The 21,820-nt window shown below is 40.1% G+C and overlaps 6 protein-coding genes across 6 annotated transcripts; 1 reads left to right on the top strand and 5 right to left on the bottom strand.

Moving 5' to 3' along the window:
- Positions 1 to 177: 177 nt before the first annotated feature.
- Positions 178 to 3,143, bottom strand: MONOS_11293 (DNA polymerase alpha subunit B; the record flags this gene model as incomplete). The annotated part of the gene is made up of 12 exons (XM_067863811.1): positions 178 to 198; positions 440 to 700; positions 830 to 1,025; positions 1,119 to 1,382; positions 1,505 to 1,611; positions 1,710 to 1,870; positions 1,957 to 2,062; positions 2,161 to 2,258; positions 2,315 to 2,423; positions 2,481 to 2,543; positions 2,594 to 2,737; positions 2,787 to 3,143. 11 exons carry the CDS (start codon positions 3,141 to 3,143, stop codon positions 545 to 547), a joined length of 1,761 nt encoding a protein of 586 aa, XP_067730732.1. The 3' UTR covers positions 178 to 198; positions 440 to 544.
- Positions 3,144 to 3,927: 784 nt separating this feature from the next.
- Positions 3,928 to 7,847, bottom strand: MONOS_11292 (Adaptor protein complex 3 (AP-3), delta subunit). The gene is made up of 3 exons (XM_067863810.1): positions 7,508 to 7,847; positions 7,059 to 7,436; positions 3,928 to 6,963 (listed from the first exon to the last, which is right to left on the bottom strand). Exons 1-3 carry the CDS (start codon positions 7,832 to 7,834, stop codon positions 4,051 to 4,053), a joined length of 3,618 nt encoding a protein of 1,205 aa, XP_067730731.1. The 5' UTR covers positions 7,835 to 7,847; the 3' UTR covers positions 3,928 to 4,050.
- Positions 7,848 to 7,929: 82 nt separating this feature from the next.
- On the bottom strand, positions 7,930 to 9,448 carry MONOS_11291 (actin related protein 2/3 complex subunit 1). Its single transcript, XM_067863809.1, has 3 exons — positions 9,363 to 9,448; positions 9,156 to 9,283; positions 7,930 to 9,097 (listed from the first exon to the last, which is right to left on the bottom strand). The coding sequence occupies exons 1-3, from the start codon at positions 9,409 to 9,411 to the stop codon at positions 8,123 to 8,125; spliced, it is 1,152 nt and encodes a 383-aa protein (XP_067730730.1). The 5' UTR covers positions 9,412 to 9,448; the 3' UTR covers positions 7,930 to 8,122.
- Positions 9,449 to 9,469: 21 nt separating this feature from the next.
- Positions 9,470 to 13,640, top strand: MONOS_11290 (Homotypic fusion and vacuole protein sorting (HOPS) complex component Vps16B; the record flags this gene model as incomplete). Its single annotated transcript, XM_067863808.1, has 12 exons — positions 9,470 to 9,777; positions 9,857 to 10,169; positions 10,244 to 10,330; positions 10,396 to 10,577; positions 10,724 to 10,818; positions 10,909 to 11,111; positions 11,390 to 11,556; positions 11,758 to 11,890; positions 12,063 to 12,200; positions 12,329 to 12,437; positions 12,589 to 13,059; positions 13,180 to 13,640. The coding sequence occupies 12 exons, from the start codon at positions 9,470 to 9,472 to the stop codon at positions 13,638 to 13,640; spliced, it is 2,667 nt and encodes an 888-aa protein (XP_067730729.1).
- Positions 13,641 to 13,845: 205 nt separating this feature from the next.
- Positions 13,846 to 15,995, bottom strand: MONOS_11289 (uncharacterized protein). The gene is made up of 6 exons (XM_067863806.1): positions 15,918 to 15,995; positions 15,742 to 15,828; positions 15,620 to 15,682; positions 15,351 to 15,560; positions 15,027 to 15,301; positions 13,846 to 14,931 (listed from the first exon to the last, which is right to left on the bottom strand). Exons 1-6 carry the CDS (start codon positions 15,987 to 15,989, stop codon positions 14,040 to 14,042), a joined length of 1,599 nt encoding a protein of 532 aa, XP_067730728.1. The 5' UTR covers positions 15,990 to 15,995; the 3' UTR covers positions 13,846 to 14,039.
- Positions 15,996 to 16,333: 338 nt separating this feature from the next.
- On the bottom strand, positions 16,334 to 21,699 carry MONOS_11288 (uncharacterized protein; the record flags this gene model as incomplete). Its single annotated transcript, XM_067863805.1, has 2 exons — positions 16,334 to 21,611; positions 21,674 to 21,699. 2 exons carry the CDS (start codon positions 21,697 to 21,699, stop codon positions 16,334 to 16,336), a joined length of 5,304 nt encoding a protein of 1,767 aa, XP_067730727.1.
- Positions 21,700 to 21,820: the final 121 nt, after the last annotated feature.

Below are 21,820 nucleotides of genomic sequence, written 5' to 3'. Positions count from 1 at the left end.
TTTTGTGTGATAAAAATTTAGAAAAATGTTTGTTTTCTTTTCCTTTTTGTTTTCATTTGTTTCTTTTCCTTTTTCTTTTCTTTGATTATCTTTTTCTTTTCAGAGCTACTTTTTGGGAATGTTATTCTCTCACGTGAAATGTTTTCATAAATGCTCACAAATTTTTTGAAGTGTTTTTTTTTTTCTTTTTTTCTTTTTCTTTCTTTCTTTCTTTCTTTCTTTTTTTTTGCCCGTTTTGTTTGATATAACTTGTTATTTTCGAACGACTCAGAATAAAACAATATTATTTTCCTTTTTAAATGGATTGTTTTTTTACTCCTTATTTTTCTGTTGTTGAGATTATTCTTTTTTTCATTTCTTGTTAAAATATCTTTTTTTTTTTTTTTTTTTATTTTTATACTTTTTCGCTTTTCGTTGAAATTAAATGTAAATAAATAGCTTATCAGCAAATTTTCATTTATTTTTTGTGAAGTGAAACAGAGTCAAACAAAGAAGAGCAGACATATTCCCAACACAAACAGACAACTCATTTCCCCCTTCACTTTCATTCGAACTTGCACAAATCAACACGAATTCTCTCATCCACTGGCTTTACAATGGTCGATTCAAGATCGCTGCTTGGAGGTGCCACTGTGATGGTCACAAAGTTCCGGAGCCTCAAAAGAGAACCGCCAGTCACAAACACACAGTCATTTGTTTTCTGTTGATTATTTGAACCAATCAAAAATATCAAATAGAAAGATTGAAAACCAGAAAATTTTGAGTGAAAAAATGAAAAAATGAAGAAAAGAAGAAAAGTTAAAAATGAAACATTCTATCTTTCTCAAACCTTCACAAACGGACGCAGAACAGAAGGTGTAATGAAAAGATGAGGATTTTCTTCAATTTTCAGCATTTCTCTCTGTGTCACATCCACTGCAAATGCAGACGCCCCGTCGGCTTCTTCATCGGTTGGCATCAACATATCTGCCTGTCTTCTTCTGATTGTTGCAGGTGGAGCATATGCTGGATAGATGGGATAAACACTAAGCAAGGCAAAATGAATGCATTATAATGCATTAACAAATAATGATATTCATTAACAAATCATTCCAATATTAAAAAATGAGCACTCAAACCTTCTCTGCTTCAGCAAGCATTCACAAAATGCCGATTCCTTGTCTGTTGCATTGAATCTTGCAGCGAATGTGGAGATGGCAGAAGAAGCAGATGAAGAAGTCGGAGAAGAAGCATTCAATGGTTCTGAGAAAGGCGGTGAAAGAGGAGGAGAAGAAGGTTGACTGTTTGAAGAGGAAGAGCTTGACAGAGGCTGAGACGATGGAGATGGAAGTGGAGGAAGAGCAGGAGAGCCAATACGAGGAGAGGAAGGAGCAACAACAAATCTATATGTTTTGTGTTTGAGTGCAATAATAAAAGAATGAAAAAATATGTTAGTGCAAAAAAAAAAAAAAAAATGAATTTCATTTCATGAAAAATCATAAAAAATAAACAAAAAGAAGCACACTCTAAACAAGCAGTTTTGTTGAGATGAAGAAAGACGTCTTCTGCAAACAAGCAGACGCGAAGGCCATCGAGTGTTGCAAAACAAGGATTAGATACCAAATACATCAGCTACAAAGATGATGAGTGAAATCACAGACAAAGCAATTATTCATTTATGTTCCAATTTATTTAACATATTTCAAAGACTGATAAAAAATTAAGCATACATTTCTTGGGTGGAGATTGGGATCCATTGAAGACGAAGGGATGGCTGAGAGATCGATTTCGAATGGCCTCATTGGAATGACGCTGTCTGTTGTGTATGCCAAATCCTGCGATGAAGGAACCAGAATAAATCTTGTGTGTGGAGTTGCAGCGGCGGCAGCAGCTGAAAGAAAGAAGTTGCCAAATGACACAAATGAAGTGAATATAACAAGATAATTATAAAAATAAAAATACAAAATCAAAACACACCCATCTGCATCACAATCGCATCGAACACAAGTTCTGGTCGGAGCCCTTTCATCATTGCTTGATAAACAAGCGAGCTGTCATTCATTGACTGAAGAAACGGGCCAAACTATGGAAATCAAAAATGCAATGATTATCATTCAAAAAATTAGATATTTGAAAGTTAAGATAAAAGGAAGTTTTGTTCTTAAAAAAATCAATACATACCATTATCACGAAATGTGGTTTATTTTTTTGTATGTGCTTTATCAACGGCTTCAGAATTGGCAAATCGACTTCTGAAGGATCTTGTGGAATATCAAAGGCTAATGAAGAATTTTAAAAATATGATAATTGTTTTATGTTAATGCAAAGAAAATACATTGTGATTCAGAAGGTGCCCAAAATGGTCCTTGAACCGTTATGATTTGCATTCCCTGAGGAGCAACACCTCCTTCTGTTGATGGGTCTGGAACTGCTGGAAAAGAACCCTTATTCGTTGAGAACAAGACATAAATAGCTTATGAAGTAAATAGAATAAAACATACATCCATAAATTCTGTAACTTGTATGAAATTTCCTTGTGGATTTGTTCCTCTAATTGCAACGGTCTTTTCATTAAAAAATATTGAACAAAGTTAACTCTGTTTACAAAACAAACTTGTCCAGGGAAAACGCAATACGGAACAGAAAAACGCAAAGGCATTGTCTTCCCTTCGAAATCTTCAATTAAAATTGAGGAAGGAACAAGATGTCCTTCAGAAACATCATCCGAAACAATTCGTCCGTAATGAAGTTTTTCATTCTGAATACAAAATTTGATAAAAACAGAAGATATAAATATGTCTTCAAACAAGTGATGATATGGCTAAAGGATCTGAAATCATTGGAAGATTCGTCTCTTCATGAATTGCTTGAACAACGTTGAGAAATTGAGTTTTCAATGCTTTTCGATTCTCATTTATCGTTGAAGGAATAATCAATGATGTAAATCCTTGAAATTTGAGAGGTAACGTTTGGAGTTCAGCTTTTGGAAGTTTACTTAAAAGAGCAGATGCTTGAAATGTTTGTTTTGCATGCGCACTTAAAGATTCAGAATCAAAACGGGGTTCATCCTCTATCTGTGTTTCTATTGATTCTTGTGTCTCTGGTGCTGGCGGTGTCTCCCCCTCTTTAGATAAAAATGAAATAAATTCTTTCAAATTATCCATTTCCTAAATGTTTAATAGTGGGTAACTGATCTTAACGATTATTTTCAGAAAGCTTTGCTATTATAATGTTTTCGTGATTTTTTGTTCCTTAATCTGCAAGACATCAATTCTTTAAATGCCTCCTTGCTAGTTCAATAATTTTTTGTTTTTGCGAATTGATTATGAATCTTGAAATTATTATTTCGTTTTTTCTTTGTATGTTTACAAAGTTTTTAAATGGTATTCGAAATTGTTGCAAATAAAAACATTAATATACACATTTTGACACTTTTCTGAGCAATGTTTAGATAATCCATGAAAACTGTAAAATATTTTCTTTATAAAAATTTTGTTATGTTGTTAAACTTGAGTAAGAAACAGTCCATTTTTCACAACTGCATCATTTCCAATCATGACTCAATTTTATTGTATGAAAAAGAGCTTATAAGTTCAATGGACCTGCTGTAATCTTTAATCTTTTCAATAATTTTTCAAACACTTTCAGTTTTTGCATCTTTCTGTGTCCATTTATTTTCTTATAGTTTAAAGTTTGCAATATTTTCTGAGAGAAGGAAACTGCACACTGCTTGCATCTTCTCTGCAATTTGAAAATCATGTGAATAAAAACAGATAAGAAAAAATTTATAATGAACTATCAAAGATTTCAAAATGTAATGAATGAAAAATATTTTATTATTATTCTTTGTTTTTAACACTTTCATATCTGTTTATTTATGTGTTGTGAAACTCTCACTCCAGCAACAATTCCCTCGCTTTTTTTTCATTTTTAAGTAGATGAACATAAATAAGTAATTTTTTATTTCACAATTAAAATAAAACTCTCTGCAAATGTTAGAAAGAATTTTGGAAAAAAGGAAAGTCAAATGATAGACGATAAAAGAAAGATAATTATTGTAAATACACTCAACTAATGTCTGTGACTGTGACGATGGCTGCTGTGATGCGACTTCTCGTGCTTGTCTGATCCTTTGTCCTTTTCTTTCTTATCTGAGCCATGATCTCTTCCTCTATCTCTGTCTCTGTCTCTGTCTCTATCCCTGTGCTTGTCACTATCTCTCTTTGAGCTCTCTTTGCTGCTCTCCTTCTTCGAAGAAGAAGATGAAGAAGATGAAGACGTTGACGGCTGCTCTGAGGCAGGCATAGCAGAGTATGGAATGCTGATCGGACGTGGTGCAGCATCAAATGCAGCAAGAAGATCGTCCATGTCATCCGATGCCTTTTCAGCCTTTTTGGAGGAAGAAGACGACTCTTTCTTTGATGATCTGCTCTTCTCAGAATCTTTCTCTCTATCTTTGTCTCTGCTTCTTTCCTTCTTCTCGTCTTTGTCTTTGTCTCCATGTCTGTCTTTGTCGTGGCGATGTCCTTTGCTGTCCTTCTCCTTCTTTCTATCTTTGTCCTTCTCGCTCTCCTTCTGGCTGCTTTTGTCTTTTGCCTCCTTCGCGTCTCTCTTTGTCGATGGCAGAATAAACATCGAATCTGCATATGTCGACGACACTGCAGCTGGCTGCGCTTTCGGGCTGGACTCAACCGATGCTGCCTTCTCATCCTCATCTCTGTGGCGGTGTCTGTGCGAACCGTGTTTAGATGATGGCGATGCCTGTGGTGGTGAAGCAGCAGGGCTGGCATATCCACCAACAGACGGTGGGGCATATGCCTTTACAGTTGGCAGCTCGTATGTCTCATCTGAATCGTGGATGTCGATTGTGGAGAGGTCTTCGATCTTGCTCTTCGAAGACGACTGAGCAGACGAGTCCTTCTTCAGCTTCGATGGTGATGCTGCGGGTGAAGGCGAGAGATCCGGGTAGCCATCATCCAGCGAGTCAATCACAACTGGACGCACTGGCTTCTTCGTTTTCTTCGACGATGGTGTGCTCGACCCGAAGAAGAGATCGGCCTCTTTGTCTTTGCTCTTCTTGCTCTCTGTGCGCTCATCGCGTGCAGGTGAGGCTGAGCTGTTGCGGTCAGACTCATCCTCAGCGCTGGAGTCTCTGTGGTGATGGCGGCGATGCGAGTGGTGGTGCTTGTCTCTGTGGCGGTGCGAGCTCTTTTCTCTATCTGTGCTCCTCTTGTGCTTGTGCCCGCTCTTCGAGTCGCTTCCAATGTTGAACATATCCCCAAGCTTCGTGTCAACTGCAGAAGGAGACGAATTCGGGGAGATTCCACCGTATGACTGGGAACCTGATCCGACGCCTTCGTCACGCAGTGCAGAAAGCGATGACTGAGTTGGCTGCTTGCGAGGCTCAAAGAAGAAGCCATATCCAACATTGATTCCGCTCTTGATCTTCCCTCCAAAGCCAGTGTTGTCTTCGTCGTCGCTGTCTTCTTCGGTGCTGCGCTTCCACGCCTTGTCGATCACCTCATCGAGCTCCAGCCCTTCCACAATGGGCACTTTGCTCTGCGCCTCTTTGCTCACCACTTTCATCTCCTCCGAAAAGATCGCCTCGAAATCGTCGACGGGGAAGGCATCCACAATCACATTGAACACAAGAAACGCCCTCTCCTGCACTTCGATGTACGGCGACCGCGCATACTCCAGCAGCGACCTCAGCAGTCTTTCCTCTTTCGTCCTCTCCTCTTTCTTCTTCTTCAGTGCTTTTGCTTTTTCAGCAGCGCTCTCTGAATTCTCATCATCTTCATCGTGTGATTCGCTGTCCTCTTTTGTATCGCTTTCGTTGTCTGAATCGTCGGCTTTGTTCTCCTCCTCTTCGTCTTCAATGTCAAATGCAAATCTCTCGAGGAATGACAAAGGCAGTGCAGCAATCAGTGTCTGGTTCTTCACAATCTTCTTGACTGCCTTGCTGATGTTCTCCTTCACCAAAATCGTCGGATTGGCTGTGAGCACCTTCAGTGCAGCCCAAACAAGCGATGCCTGTGCAGAGGCTGGCAGAGAAAGCCAGCTGGGGTTCAGCAGCAGCATCACCACTTCGCTCACTTTCTCTCTCCTCTCTTCCTCACTCAGGCGCTTCTTCCCTCTGTGGCGGTGTCCATCGTCACTGTCATCATCACTGTCGCTGCTACTGTCGCTGTCGCTCTCATCATCATCGTCTCCATCAGCAGTTGCAACGTAATCGCAGTATTCTCCAATGCACCACGCGGATGACTCAATCACATCTGACGGGAAGTCGTTGTTTCCGCGCTGTGCCACTCCCTTGAAGGAGAGCAGGTCGAGCGACACTTTCGAGATGTAGTCAACCATCAGCCTCACTCCGCGAGCACGCACTGCCTTCACACGGGGCATCACATCCAACAGCGTTCGTCCCATCAGCTCGCCATGTCCCACACCTCCCAAAAGCGATAGCTTCAAGATCAGCTCCACCAGCCACTCGAAGTCAGGCACTTTTGCATAGTTATCTTCCATCGCCACAGTCAGCAATTTCTCAACCACAGCCGTTTTGAATGTGGAGTCACCAGTTGTCTCCCGAAGGATCTCCAGCAAGTTCTCAGCGATTGACTCGAATGTTCTCTGTGAAATCATTCCTGCAATGATGTCCAATGAGCGGAGACGGATGGACGTGTCGGGCGACTTCAGGCACTCGAGAATCAGTGCTCTGTGTTCCACCACTGCCTTCGGGTGGATCTTCATCACCTGGCTCAGTCCCCACAAGCCAAGGTATGTCAGGTTTGGATCGTTGTCTGTCACGAACTCGCGAAGACGGTCGACACAGGTTGGGACAAACGCAGGTACCTCCTGGCAGGCTGTAAGGGCAGCACGGATGCACTCAAATTGGAGGGACTTGGCGTGTGTTGAGGATATCAGGTTCAACAGCACGTCTGCCATTTTCTTTGGGAGTCGAGGCTCAAGTGGAAACAGGCAGCCCAACTATTATTTGAATGGAATAAGTTAATTGCACAGCAATAACAAGAAAAATAGTGTTTATATTAATAAAATATGTTTATAATGAATGACGTGCATACCAGTTTAACAAGTTTGATTTGCATCCAAACTTGATTTGACTCAACCAAAAGTTTGTAGCATTGTGGGGCAAGCTCCAAGACATTTTTCGGGTTTTTGAATGCTAGTTCAGTAAACACGCTAACAGCGGCAGAACAAACACCAGGATCTGGATCTTCCAATTTGTCCTTTAAACGTGGGAAAATGGCTCTTATGTTTGCTGGGACTTTTAACATAATTCTGTAGCATGCAATAATTGCTCTTTTTTTAATGTATGAAGATTGGGAATTGAGCATTCCAACAATGTCCGAAACTGTGTTGTTTGCAAGATCTTCATTGCACAGGTTGGCAACGCAAGTAAGAGCCAATCCAACTTCATATTGATTTCTGCTTGAAAAATCCTAAATTGTAAAAATTATCATTTGTAAACATTAAAATATAAAAGATATTAAGAGAAAAATAAGGATAAAACTTTTTTAATTGTTTGTGTTGCAAGCATAATGCAATCATTTCCTTCTTCAAAAAACTGTGTTGCAGTAAGATAACCAATCCTCTTCAAATAAAACTTTGGCTGAGCCATCACTTGTACAACATTAAAGGCTGCCCAGCTTTGGTCATATCCTAAAAGATGCAAATAAGCCAACTTCTGAATAGGCAATCCATGTTCTGTTGTTTTCTTTGTTTTAAGCTCCTCACGTATCTGTCTAACGGTTTCATTCACAAAAGCAACTTCATTACGAGAATTTTCTCGAATGCTTTTGATGAGATCGGTGAGAGTTTGGGTGAAAAATCTTGACATGGTTGTGAACTATGGGTAAAAAAATTTTTTTTTCTTTTTTTTGGAATAATTACTTTCAAATTTTTAATGAAGATGTTTATAAATTTAAAAATGCCTCACAATTTTTGTTGTATATTTAATTATTCAACTACATTTGATGAAAGAAGATACGACATGATTCTCTCAAATAAAATAAAGTTTAAAAAAATAAGTCTGTACGAAAAAGAGGCTTTCAAAAAATGTTTTCGCGTTTTGTTTTTAACTCTTTTCAATATTGAAATTTGCAAGCTTGATCAAATTACATCAAATTTATTCGACTTTCCAGATCAGCAATTTTCCATCCAAACCAGATGATGAGATGTGAGTGACTCTCCCGTCTGGACTAGTCTTTGCAATTTTCAGTGCAGTTGTGGCGTTTGTGTGTCCATCAACAGGCTTGTCAGAGGAAGAGGAAGAGGAAGAACTTGCATCGGTCTGCCCTGTCATTGTTTTGGCCTGGAATCTTGCCATAGCTGCCAGAGCACCTGACTTTGGGGCTTCACTGGCTTTTCCCAATGATGCCTCTTCAGCAACCAAAAAGCGTTCGAACTCCCAATTGTCCTTCTCTTTGTTGAAGGCCAGGAGCGAAGGCTGAGCGTCGTATCCAGCTGCCACAATATGGTCGCTGTCGACAAACACACCACATGTGAATGGCAAAGATTTCAATAGAACAACATATTTCTTGGGCTTCACCTCTTCTGGTGCGCTTGCATCAAAATGAAGAACTTGAAGAGTTGAATTACGTGGGCACATTGCTAAACGGAGACCGTCTGGTGACCAGAACACAAGTGATACCCATGAACCAGTGGTTGTCTCTGTGTGGATTGTTGTCCCGTGGTTGCATCCTTTCACTTGGCCAAAATGATCTAACATTGCTTTTCTTTTGTCTCCAGCGGACTCCAATAATGCCGAATGAACAAATGATTTGAAATCGCAGCCAGATGACGCAAGCATCATTGATGATGGATGCCACGCAAGAGACATAACAGCCGAAGCGTGACGTGTTAAACGCTTGCTGACCCAGAAATCATTTCCTTCATCGTAAAAGCAGCATGAAATATGTTTTTGTGAACCACCAACTGCAAATTTAGTTTCGGATGGGCACCAGCAGCAGCAAGTAGCTGCTCTTTCAAAACGAAGAAGAACAATTTCTGGTGTCCATTCGCCAGATGGATCAGTTGGAGGAGACCACACATAGGCGTTTCTGTCTTGTGAGCATGTCAAAATCCTATTTGTTTTAGGAGCCTGGACAGTGTAAAGAAATTAAATAAAAAGTATTTACAAAAACACAATTTTTGCAAACCCAATCGATACACGTAATAAGCTGTGCGTGCTCAGGGCGAAAACGTGTTTCCAATTTCCAGTCTTTTGGATCAAATCCATCAACTTTGTAGATTTCAACGATGTTGTTGTTTGGAACAATAGCAATTTCTATCAAAAAAAGAGCAAAGGATCAAAAGCAATGGACAACATATATTCTTGAACAACAAGAGCAAGAAATACTACAAACTTGTTCTGTCACCGTTCCAGCAATGACTGGTTATAACTTTCGCTTGCATTGAGTCGAACTGCTTTTTATGAAATCTTGATCAATACAGCCATACTAACATACTTTTTATGATCGATACTATCATTGCCGAGAGTTTCACGCTCGGGAAGGAGCGTTTCAGGGAGGAACCCATGCAGATGTTGCAAGAATTGCCTTATCCAACTTTATCTGGGCTTGAAATGCATGCTGCTCCTTGTGGAGGCGCCCTAAGTATCGTAAAGAAACCAGAAAGCATCATTCTTGGAGGACAAGATCTTACATTTCTTTCTTTCTTCACCGCATATGGTACTCCATTGCATAAAATAGACACGAAAACTTGGAGCGATATTTTAAAGATGGGATGGGTGATGAATGAATTATTTGTTGTCGTTTTTCAGTTTGTTTTTAAATATAGTGCTTTAATTCCAGTCAATTTGAGCGTTTTCTTTTACTGCAATTTATTTTTTTTTAAATAGTGATGGAAGAATAAATATTTATTCAATGTTTCATGAAATTGTGAAAACTTTTAACTTATGTCAAGAAATATTGAGTGCTGTTATTGCATATAACACTGTTTTACTTGTTGGAGAAGATTTGAAGGTTTATGAAATCAAGGATGCGAGTACTTCTCGTGTTATTGATGTTCGTGTTGCCAAACCTATCCTTCAACCTCCTGTTTTCATGTGTCCTTCAATAGTATTCAAGGATAACAAACCAATTATTGAAGCATTTTTCAATGATGCAGAAGGAACCATCTATCAAATTGGAGCTGAAGACGTTCTTCCTTTGGTTTGCTCAACGTTTTTTTTGAAAACAACGAACAATTTTATTTTTTGCATATTTTTATATTCGGGAATAAATAGACCGTTCCAAGATTCGAAAAATTACTTATGATGTGCACTTCACCAGATGGGCAAAAACTTGCTGTTTATTATGCAACAGGCTATCTTGTTTGTTACCATTTGATTTTTTAGACTTTTCTGATTGAAAATGCAAATTATTTTATTTTTTTCAGAGAATTTTTGATCTCAATGACACTCGAAAGAGCGTTGAGTTTCGAGCAGATTTGAATGGGGTGATGGTGCAGCTGTGTTGGTGCTCGAACATTGCAGTGTGCCTTGTCTTCAGAGAGACTGACGAGCAGTTTGACGACACAGACACCATTGCTCTGTTCACGCTGGATGGCAAAGCTAAAAAGTGTGTCTTCATTTTAAAAACAAAGAAGAAAAAATTCCAACCTGTCATTTTATTTGTGACATATATTTTTCATTTCGACCTTTTTATCTATTTCTATTGCATTTTTATAAATCTTGTTCATTTTCAATCATTTTTTCTTTATTTAGAATGCCCCAAGACACACCAGTCTTTCTGTCACCTGAATGTGATGGTGTTCGCATCTACCGTCGCACAGACGCAAGCTTTCTCTCTCCTCTTCACAGTTTGTCCAACATTCATTCATTATTCAATTATTCTTCTTCTTTTTTTTTTAAATAATTTATTCGTGTGTGTGTTTCAATATATATTTCAGGGTGTGTCAGTGAACTCACAGAAGTCGGCACGATGTCACCTGGTGCACTGCTTCTTGAGACATACCAGCGCTTCCACGCAGAAAGTGCTGAGCTCTTCACTTACCTCACAGCCACCAGGAAGTCCCTCGACCAGGGCATCCGCAGCCTCATCAACGCTGCCGGCTTTTTCACACAGGCAGAGCATCAGATCACTCTCATGCAGGTATTTATTTTATTTTATTTTATTTTATTTTATTTTATTTTATTTTATTTTATTTTATTTTATTTTATTTTATTTTATTTTATTTTATTTTATTTTATTTTATTTTATTTTATTTTATTTATTATTTAATTTTTATGTGATGCTGCTGATTGTGTTGTTTTTGTTGTTCATGTTTTATCTTTGGTTTCAATGTTATAATCATTATGAAATTTTAATAAATATTTATGTATCCACTACGTGTAATTATTATCCCAATACATTTTCTATTATATTTATAGGCCGCAGCCTTTGGTCGCTCATTAGACACTCAGAATGAAGGAGACGATGGAACTTCTCGAGTGAGTGTGGATGCAGACAGCAACACATTTGCCAGCAGATGCAGCCAGCTGCGTGTGGCCAATGCACTCCGCAGCAACGACGTCCAGATGCCTGCCACGATGGAAGAGTATGCTATGCTCATTTTGCATATGTTACTGCATTATTTTTTATTTTATTTTATTTTTGGGAATAATAATGTTTTTTATTGTTTATTTTATTTATTTACAACTTCATATTCAATGTTATTTTCCATTTCATATTCTTTCATTTAACTTCTTCTATTTCATCCCATTCATTTCCCTTTTAACCTTCTTGCATTCTCCAACAGACTTCGTGTGCTGAATGTGCCCACGATGATTGATCGGCTGTCTAACAGGCATAAACATCTGATTGCCTGCAGAATATGCGACTTCCTCAGAATCAGCAGAGAGCCTGTGCTTATCCACTGGGCACGTGCAAAAGTGTGAAGAATGATTTGTTTAATGAAATTTATATATAATTGTTTTGAACTGGAATGCAATTTTTTATTTATTATGAACGTATTAATCAATATAAATGATATGTTCTATTTATTCAAATGAATAAACGAATAAACGAATGAATGAATTATGAAATGTTATTGTTTCTGTGAAGATTGCCTCTGACCCACGGCCAGACAACAACACGCTCGTTGCCCAGATCTGCAAGAAGTTTGCGTCGTGTCCAACAATCAGCTTTGCCAAAGTGGCGAGAGACGCAGCAGCACACGGAGAGAGGGAGATAGCTGCGATGGTGTGTGATATTGTTATTAAGACGTAAATGCTTAATGAAATAACATGAATGTTTTTTGTGTCAAAATATCAATGCTTGTTAATTGTTGATGTTGCTTCTTTAAATACAATAAAAAACATTATTTCCAGTTGCTTGATTATGAAACAAATCCTGTTGAGCAAGTCAAAACTCTTCTTGCAATCGACGAACCTCTGAAAGCTATCCAAAAGGCTTCTCAATCTGGCAATCTTCTTCTGAGTTTGTCATTTTCCCTATTTCTTTTCAAAGAAATTCATATTTTTTTCCCCCTCCTCAATACATTCTTTTTTTCTTCTTGCTTTTATGAATTTTATAATTATCTCATTTCACTCCTTTTGTTTCACATTCATGTCACCCCTATTTCCATCAGTGTTCCGCTGCATCTTCAAGATGCGTCCCCGGCTGACTGAAGACTGGGACCCGAATGCAGAAGACGTGCAGCGCTTTGTGGCGATGGTGACAAGCGACCCAGCAGCCATCAAGCTGTTTCTGGCGCACTGCCGGCGGATGGGGCTGCGGGAGCTGGAGCTGTACAAGCTGCTGCAGTACAATCAGGACAACCGGCTCGAGGTGGCGCGGGCGGTGGCGCTGCACAGCTACGAGAAGGAGACGCTGAGCGAAAGGAAGGACGATTTGGAGCTGGCTGCCTCGCTTTCGGAGGGAAAGGGGGCGCTCGTGAGCTTTCTGGCAAAGCAGTTCGGTCTGCACTCGCGACTGCTGGAGGAAGAGGAGAAGGCGACGGTGGGGCTGCTGGGCGACAATGGCGTGGCTATCAGAAGGATCCCGTTTCATCTGACTGCTGCTGATCAGCCACACGAGCCAGGCACTTGCGGACCGAATGGTTTGTTTTCTCTCTCTCTCTCTCTCTCCCTGTTTATTCTGAAAATGCTGTTTATTTTTTTTCTAAATTGATTGGAATCTATTTTGTGTAAATATTCAACAAATTGACTTATTTCATCAGGTTTTGTGGACATGTCACTTCGGGACTTCCTGTTTGAGCTGATCTGCCAAGGAGAAGAGAGGGCGGCGGATGGGCTGGCAGACTTCTTCAAGATGTCGCAAAGGCGGTATGCGTGGATCAAAGTGCAGGCATATTCGCTCAAAGGGAAGTGGGACTTGCTGGAGAAGATCGCAAAGGAGAAGAAGTTTCCAGTTGGAATGGAGCAGCTCACCGAAATCTGCCTGCGATACAACCAGCCGCGGGAGGCGCTGAAATATGCTGAGCAGATACCCAACAAGATAGTCAAGTGCGAGCTGCTGTTTGTGATCTCAGGCATCATCGGCACAGGAAAGTTCACTGATGCGCTGGAGGCGGCGAAGCAGGTCACAAACATGGACGAGCTGAGGGCAATGAGCGAGAGGCTGACAAACCCACAGGCGCAAAACGCACTCAAAATCTACGTCACTGCGAACTCGAAGTGAAAGGAGGAGATGGAAGTGTCTGTCTTTTAATTCACACTCGGCTTTTTCAGCTGTCTCTGTCGATTCTTCCTATTCTGTTGAGATAACACTTTCACTTCACCACAATAGCTCTTCTCCCCTGTCACATTTGTTTCAAAACATTTTTTTTTTCCTTTTTCTTTTTCTTTTTCTTTTTCTTTTTCAGTTCTTCAAAAGAGTTTTTGCTCTTTTTCAGCAACATTTCTATTCACAATAAACAAAATAGAAATTGCTGAAAAGAAACACGTTGAGTTTTTAAGTTCGAGGCTCCTCAATTTAAAAAAAGATGAAATGTTTTCTTTGAAATGGATAAGAATGTGATTAATCAGAAAATGAACAGAAGAATAAAAAGAATAAAGTGAAAAAGAAAGGCAATCCATTTTACATGTCTCCAGTTCCCCAAAACGCCTCCTCGCCAATCGTCGACTCCAAACCAGGCCGAACAGCAGGCCTTTTCGCTTTTGCCACTGCCTTCGGAGAAGCCTTTTGAGCGGTCTTTGCAGCAGTCTTTGTTGTCTTGTCTGATGCCTTCATTCCACCTGTTGAAGATGGCCTGCTCGTGGGTGTTGCAGATGGTGCAGCTGACTGCTTGGCCTTCGCCTTCGTCATTCCAGAAAGAGGAGATTTTGTGATGGTCCGCTTTGTCTGCAGCGGCGTCTTGTTTCGAGCTCCCACCGATGCTGAGTCACCAGAGGCGATGCTTGTGTCAAGTGGAACACCTGTCGAAGCCAAGTCTGCTCCTCTCGTTGCATCGAAGCCCTGTACACCTCCCGCAGTAGTTGCAGTCAGCCCACTCGCTCCAGGTACTGCACCAGAGATGGACGACTGCAGAGCCTGCTGCTGCTTCTCTGCGATTAGCCGGTCGATATCCTTTTCGCAGGCAGACAAATCAATGAGGAAGTCGCGGATGAGGCAGAGCATTGCCTCGTCGTTGGTTTTGACGCCGTTCGCTTCTTTCATCTGCTCAATGATCAGATCAGCTTCGTGCTGCTGCTGTTGAAGGAACGCCTGGTGCTGCAGCTGGGCAATCAGAGCAGCAGAGTCCGTTGCACCCGACGAGTAAGAAGGAGAAGAAGGTGAAGTGCCTGAAAGATAAGAGCCGAGTGCGGAAGGAGCAGAGAGCGACTGCTGCGCGCCTGTTGCGGATGTGGTGGATCGCAGCGGGGGTGATGAGCTTGTGAGTGTGTATGCCTGGACAATGGCAGGTGCTGAGAGCGTGCCAGCCAGCTGGACACGTGCAATCACCACGCGAGTGAACAAATTGGCTAATGCCCTGAATATTTTGTTGAAAAATGTAATGAATGGCAAAAAGGGGGAAGGGGAAATCACATCTTCTTTAATAATAACAAGATTATAAAAAAACAATACATTTTTGCTTCGCTTTCTTCAGCTTTGCTTGCAGCAAGCTGAACAACTTCTGTTTGTATTCCTTCACTCATCGCTCTAACAGTTGCTCGCTTGTCTTTTAGCTGACTTTCAAGCACATCCAACTGGTTCGTCATTGCAAGAATGGCATTTCCAAGTTCTTGTTTAGTCTTTCCTATTTCAAGAAGTGTTTCCTCTTGTTGTTTCTGAATGTTTTCTATCTGTGAAATAAGCTCTTTAGTGCTTGATTGAAGCGCTTCATAACGTTGGATTAAAGCCTCAACAAGATAATAATAAATTTTTGTAAGTTTCACAAAAAATTCATACTGAAACTTCTGGAAATTCATCAGTTTCTTCGTGAATAAGATAGTCTCTTGATTTTTCCATTTGGGCAAGCTTTCGCTCCTTCTTTTTTCTTTCAGCTTCGAGTTCAGCAATCTTTCTTTGTTTAGCTTGTATTTCTTTATCTAATGTTTTGCAGGTTGATTGCTCAGATAAATACAGCTGCTCGGCTTGAGCAATTTTATCATATGATTGCTATATTTGTTTCAAATTAAAAGTATATTGCGGAAGAAAATAAACATATGTGAGCAAACCTTCACGTAGTGATCGTACATTGCAGGACGCTGAATCAATTGCTCTCGTTGAAGTTTTATTTCCTGAATAATTTAAAAAAAGAGAAACTTTACGTAATACTAAAAAAAGCAAAGATACAAACTTCCTTTCTTTTTTCAAACTCTTTTTTTTGCTGTTCTGATAATTCTTTTTGTGCTGTTAACCCTTCTTTAGCTTCCTCTAATGCTCTCTGAAGGTTTAGAGATATTAATTCAATTTTTATTTATAAACATAAATTCAGCAAGTATTTCTCCAAGAATTTGTTAATAATATTAAAACCTTCTTTTCAAAAAGAATTGTAGTTGGCTGCGTTGGCTGTGCATAGTTTAATTTGTTAAACTGTTTTGACATTAAACATAATAATGGTTTATCAGAAATTAATTAAATAGATATTTTTCAATAATTGTGAATATAATTCAAGACGTTATTGAATGATTCTTTTCAACAATATGCAAGTTTTGATGAAAATTGTTTTGTTTTGCATTCAAGAGATTTATTCTTTAATTGTTGGCTTAGCTTTTTATTCATCAAGAATTCAAATTCATGATTTAAATTCATCAAAAACGAAAAATTCAACATATCATAACCATTGTAATAAATGATTTAAGTTTCATCTCATTGCAATTATTCAGTTATCTTTAGAAAAAAAATTTTTTTGTAAATTATTTGTAAAAAAACATGGAAAAAAAAACTTTTCAAATTTTTTTCAATTCGGGGTGAAAATCATCTTCGCTATCTTCATCATCCAAAGTTATTTCATCTATTCCTCCAAATTTTGAGAGGCACAAATACGACTGTCTTTCAGTTTCATTCCTGTTATGGTCAAAGCATTCAGGAGTAAACGGAATGAAAAATGAAGGAATGGATAAAAATGATGATGACGTTGATGATGAAGGCGTTGCATGCTTATTATGTTCTTTACTCAATGAGCTCATGTGTGGAATAGCAGAAACGCAGTTAATTACAGCAGGCGATGTTGCCTCGCGCTGAATCCACGCTCTAAATGGATCCCACCAAAGAGCAGTTGTCTGTGGCTGAGCGAGTCCTTCTTGCTGTCCAGGCAAAGGAAGAGGAAGAATAGGCGATGGCAAACGAGGTGAAATGTCAAACAGCAGCAGAAAGTCAGATGAAGAGGCTATCAGCTTCAAGCCTTCATTAACGCAATGTGGATGCAATGAAACGAAGCTGAGGGAAATTGGAGTGGTTGAAAGTGACCCACCAGCCACAAAAGTGAGTGAATGCTTTCTGATCCATTCAGAAGAGAAAGGATGGACTGAAAGAAAAGCATCTTTGAAAGACGACAGATTAGAGGCTGTCTTTTTGAGTGATGGTGCATTCACTCCAAAGTGGAAGATGTGAACTATGTTTGGCAGCGTTGCGAAGGCTATTAATTCTCCTCCTTCATTTGAGCTGCTGAAAAGATCAGTATTTTCTGAAGGTTTCTTTTGGTAGTTCACAGCAGCACTCACAACAGAAGGAGATATTCCTGTTTGAGAGGTTGATTCAGAAACACACAAGGCGGCTGTTGTGAAGTTCTCCCATGCAACAACATCAACATCCCATTCCTGTGAAGGAGGATCGAATTTGCTCATTGGGCTTTGACTTGGCAAGTTTGTGAAAGAATTTGGTTGTTCTGAAATGAAGTGAAGATGAGGATGATACAGTTTTGTAGCTGATGAAGATGAAGTCTGCAATTTCTCTTCTTTAACTTCAGAAGAAGCATTCGAAATAACACTCTCAGCTTCCATTTTTGGATGAATTGCCACAACAACAAATGAGCAATGAACCATAACTCCAAAGAAAGAAGTCGACATTGTTCTCAAAACGGTTGGAATGCCTTCTGTGGAAATAAGTTGAATTGGTTTAAACACAACAGATGGAGGCTGCACATTTGACAATTGGATCAAGTTGTGCATTTCCATTTCATTGTGTTCCTCATCACTTTCACAGCCATCGTTGAATTGAGTGTCAATCCAGTTCATTTCCAGCACTGCAATAAGACCACTTATGCTTGGTGGAGCAAACGTAGCTGCAGTCTGCCCTCGAAATGCATCAAATATCTCTTCGCGTGTTGGTGAGCCGTCTCTTTCTTGTGTTCCTTGCTGTGCTTGGCCCGTTTGATTGTGAGTGTTTTCAGCAGCAGAAGAAGAAGAAGAAGAAGACTGCGCTGTTTGTGTGCTTGTCAGCTGCATGGCTGCCAGTGCTGATGTGTGCAGAGTGCTGACTGAGTTTGTGATGAGTGGTGATTGGATGTCTATTTCGTGGAGGGCAATACCAGGAATGTCATCGTGCAGAGCAACAGCCACGGCACATGAATGAGAGTGAGACTGAGATTGAGATTGAGAGAAAGGAAGCTGAGGAAGATGGACAATGCACATGTCTCTGATAAGCATCCCTGGAGGAAGATGGCACACTCCAACACATTCTATGTGAGATGATGAGTGTTGTGGAGATGAAAGCGAATAAGCAAGAAGAGTTGGATAAGGTGTGGATACAGCTGGCGGAGGGGGGATTTTTTCTGTTTCTGGATTGCGAACAATTGGACGCTGTGAATTGAGAGCGACGACAACAGTAGACAGATCTGGTGAATAAGACAAAGCAACAGGTGGAGAAGGTAAGCGTTGCGAAGAATACGGATGAAGTGTGTACTCCTTTTGAAGTGAGCCAATCATCAGCTTGTTCTGCTCTGATGATGAAGAAGAAGAAAACGGTTGAGTCCAAATGAAATGTTCCTCTTCTTCCTGTGAAAGCAATCCAAAAGAAGAAGATGATGATGGTGATGATGTCCAAGACGCAATGGAAGAGACAGGAGATGTTGTTGATATGATACGAATAATTGGAGAAGGTGAGTGATTTGAAGAGCCAATTGCCAAAGAAGACGACCCAAAAACAAATATCTCTGGATTAAATGAAGAACTTTTGCTTTTCTGAAATGTTGACTGTGATGATGATGTGAAGACAGATGTCTTTGAATGAATCAAAAGTGGAGAATAACCACAACTTAAGACAGATGGCAACGAAGAGAGACGAATCAGTGGAATTGGACAGAAGAGAAAAGGTGGAATGCTTTCAGGTCGAGTCACTTGCGGAACGGATGAAGAAGTTGAAGAAGAAGAAGGATAAGAAGCTTGAATGGATTGAATGTTTGAAGTGAAGTCGCTTTGAAGTGAAGAATAAGCAAATGAATACGAGGAAAGCATTCCATCACAACACCCAACAAAAACGGATAAAGTCAAATTTTCGTCCTTTTTCATTCCAATTTTTGGATTGTTTGCCTCTCTGCTCATCATAACACCCGCACTATGTGGATGTGATGAAATGGCCGAAGAAGCAAACACGCAATGCGCAACAAGAGAAGAATTCGAAGTCGAAGATGTGACACTGTTTAATGTCTGCATCGCAAAAAGAAGAGAGTCAATAGAAACATGTGCAACTGTTGAATTGGGCTGAGGAATTTCCAATAACTCTCCATCATTCAAGTTGGATGCCGATTTTGAGGTTTGCTTCGATTGTGCTGTTTTCTTATCTGAAAATGTGATTGTCAAGCGATATAGCATCACAACTGGACTCAGCAAACCAGAGATAATAAAGAACGGACATTCATCAGCCAGAAATGCATGTAGAAGTGACACAGGGGCATTGAAGCGAAAGACAGACACAAGATTTGCAGCTGGTTGTGAGCGAATGGGAGGCAAATCAAACGAGTTCAATTTTGTGAATGAAAAAGACTGCTGCGAAGACACTGCTGTCTTTTGGCTGGTTGTTGATTTTTGAGTTGTTTCAAACAGACAATAGCAGAACACATTCATGTGGCTGACAACAAAAATCCAGCGTCCCACTAATTTAGCAGAGGATATTCCATCTGCAAATACCAATGTCTGAGAAGACGAAGGACAAGATTTGCTGTTCTGCTCCAAAAGTTGATCAGAATCCAATGGCTGTGAGACAATCAATGAATGAGTTGTGACTTGGATGAGAACAGTTAAACTGCCAGCTGGAATAGAAGAGAAAGCGAGTGTGGTTTCTGAGTCGTTCAAGCCAATTTGAGAGGGAATGACTAAAGAAAAAGTGGAGTCTTCGTGAGGAAGCAAAAAGAATGAGCGAATAGTTTTCGTCTGCTCTTTTTGTGAAGATTTGAGAGTTGATTCAAATGGATCATCGGTTGTGACAAGAAATAGCGTTGTTTGTTTTGTTCTGCTTTCTTTTTGAGAAAAAGGTGCAGAATACAAAGTTGGAAAGCTGAAATTGATCGGGAAGCGAGATGAAGAAGAAGAAAATGATGATGATGATGATGATAACAGCGAAGTGGAAGAAGAAGAAGCAGATAAAGATGAGTTCAGATTGTTCAATGAAATGGAGCAGTCAGCATAAAGCAGATGAGAAAGCACAGAAAAAGAGAGAAAGCCAGCAGAACCTGTTCCGCCGCCAAGAACGACCTGGCTGAATGGCAGCTGATGTTGCATTGAATGCCAATTGAAGTGAGAGATGAGGTCTTCTGTGGGAAATGAAGAAAAAGATGATGATGATGATGAATTGGTGCAATTTGTATGGTGCGGAGAAAGAAAGAAGAAGAAGCGTTGAAGTGACGAAGTGGAAGAATAATCACCAATCTGAGCAAATGGAAGCTGTTGGAGATATTTGATAGAGAACAGAGGAACAGAAATGGAGCAGTTGATGATATGTGAAGGAAGCAGAAGAGAAGCTGGGGGAAGAGCAGAAGGGTGGATTACAGAAGAAGGAGATGAGTTTGATAGAAGCAGACTGCGCAACTGAGAAGGCTGGGGCTTCATGAAAGGATGGACAATGAATGGAGCTCCTTCGAGTGTAGATATGAGAAGAGAAGGATGAAATGAAGAATTTGTGGAAGGCAAATTGTAAATGCTTAAAAGATGTTTTGATGGAAAGTGTGACAAGCGTGGCGGTGTTTCTGTTGAAAGTTGAAGAAGTTGATTTTGTGAAATGACTGTCAAAGAGCAGCAAAGAGATGAAGATGAAGATATTGAAGAAGCTGATGTAGAAGCAGAAGCAGAAGCAGACGATGATGATGATGATGATTGCTGTTGTTTTGAAGTGAATAAAGCAACTGCATCGCAGGGGAGTGACTGCAATGGCAAACGGAATGGAAAGAAGAGGACAGCCGGCGACGAAGGCGAAGAGAGCTGCCGAAGCGGAGAGAAAAGAGTCACTCCGACAGACGAAATGAGCAGGAGGGGAGGGTGTTCGTGTGATTGCATGTCTTTGCACAGCAGCCTGTGGACAAGTGGAGTGGAGGCTGAAGAGATCGCTGTTCCGCTGCCAGATTCCCCTGAAAGAGGAGCCAGTGTTGGAAGTATCATGTTCAGAGTGCTTGTGCAGCTGGAAATAGAAGACAGCAGATTGAAGAATGCTTTTTCTTCATTAGAAATTTGTGGAATAATTGAGTCATCTTCTTTTTGTGTGTTTCGTTTATTAAGGAAACATTCACAAAATGGATTCGACTGATTTTTGAGATTCAGCACAACAGACGTGGTTTCTTCGAGAGGCGCCAATTGGAACGGACCAGGTTTAACTGTCTTGTGAAGCCAATCGCATTCAGCCCAGCTCAAACAGACGAAACTGTGGACGGACTCAAACAGAATTGCGCATCTTGTCTCTCTCAGCTCAGGACTTACCATCGAAAGCAGTTCAGATGCTTGACTGCACATTGAGTTGCTCGATGAAGCAGCAAAAGGAGAAGGAATTGCACTGGCATCTAATTCTGCTTCCTTTGGATTTGAGCAATCAATTGATACAATCTGTCTGATGGACCGAACTCCTCTTAACGAATGAGCCTGAAAGTGGCTCTGTGAACCTTCTGTCGCAAAAATAATAGGAAGATGACTTTTTTGAGGATTATTTGTTTCTTTATTTACACCACGCTTGGTTATTAACCTTTTTGAGATTTTTGGCAAAGGCGCTGAGAATGAAGAAACTTGATTCAATCCAGTGTCAGGACTTTCGTGCACAAATGTAAACGTTTCAGAATTAACTTTTGATTCTTCATAATTTGCGCACACCAAAATCCCGAACAGTTCATTTTCATCAGAAAAGCAGACGATTCCAAATAATTGTTCAGATGTTTTAGGAAATGTCAAATTTAACTGCAAAGTCGATCTTAATGTTGAGAATAACGGTAATAGTTTAAAAGAAGCGTGAGCTGAAAG

This window comes from Monocercomonoides exilis, assembly GCF_001643675.1.
Source record: "Monocercomonoides exilis strain PA203 chromosome Unknown scaffold13-1861174, whole genome shotgun sequence".
NCBI classification, from domain to species: domain Eukaryota; phylum Preaxostyla; order Oxymonadida; family Polymastigidae; genus Monocercomonoides; species Monocercomonoides exilis.
Note: the sequence above shows the minus strand (reverse complement) of the source record. Positions and strands in the feature narration are given on the sequence as shown.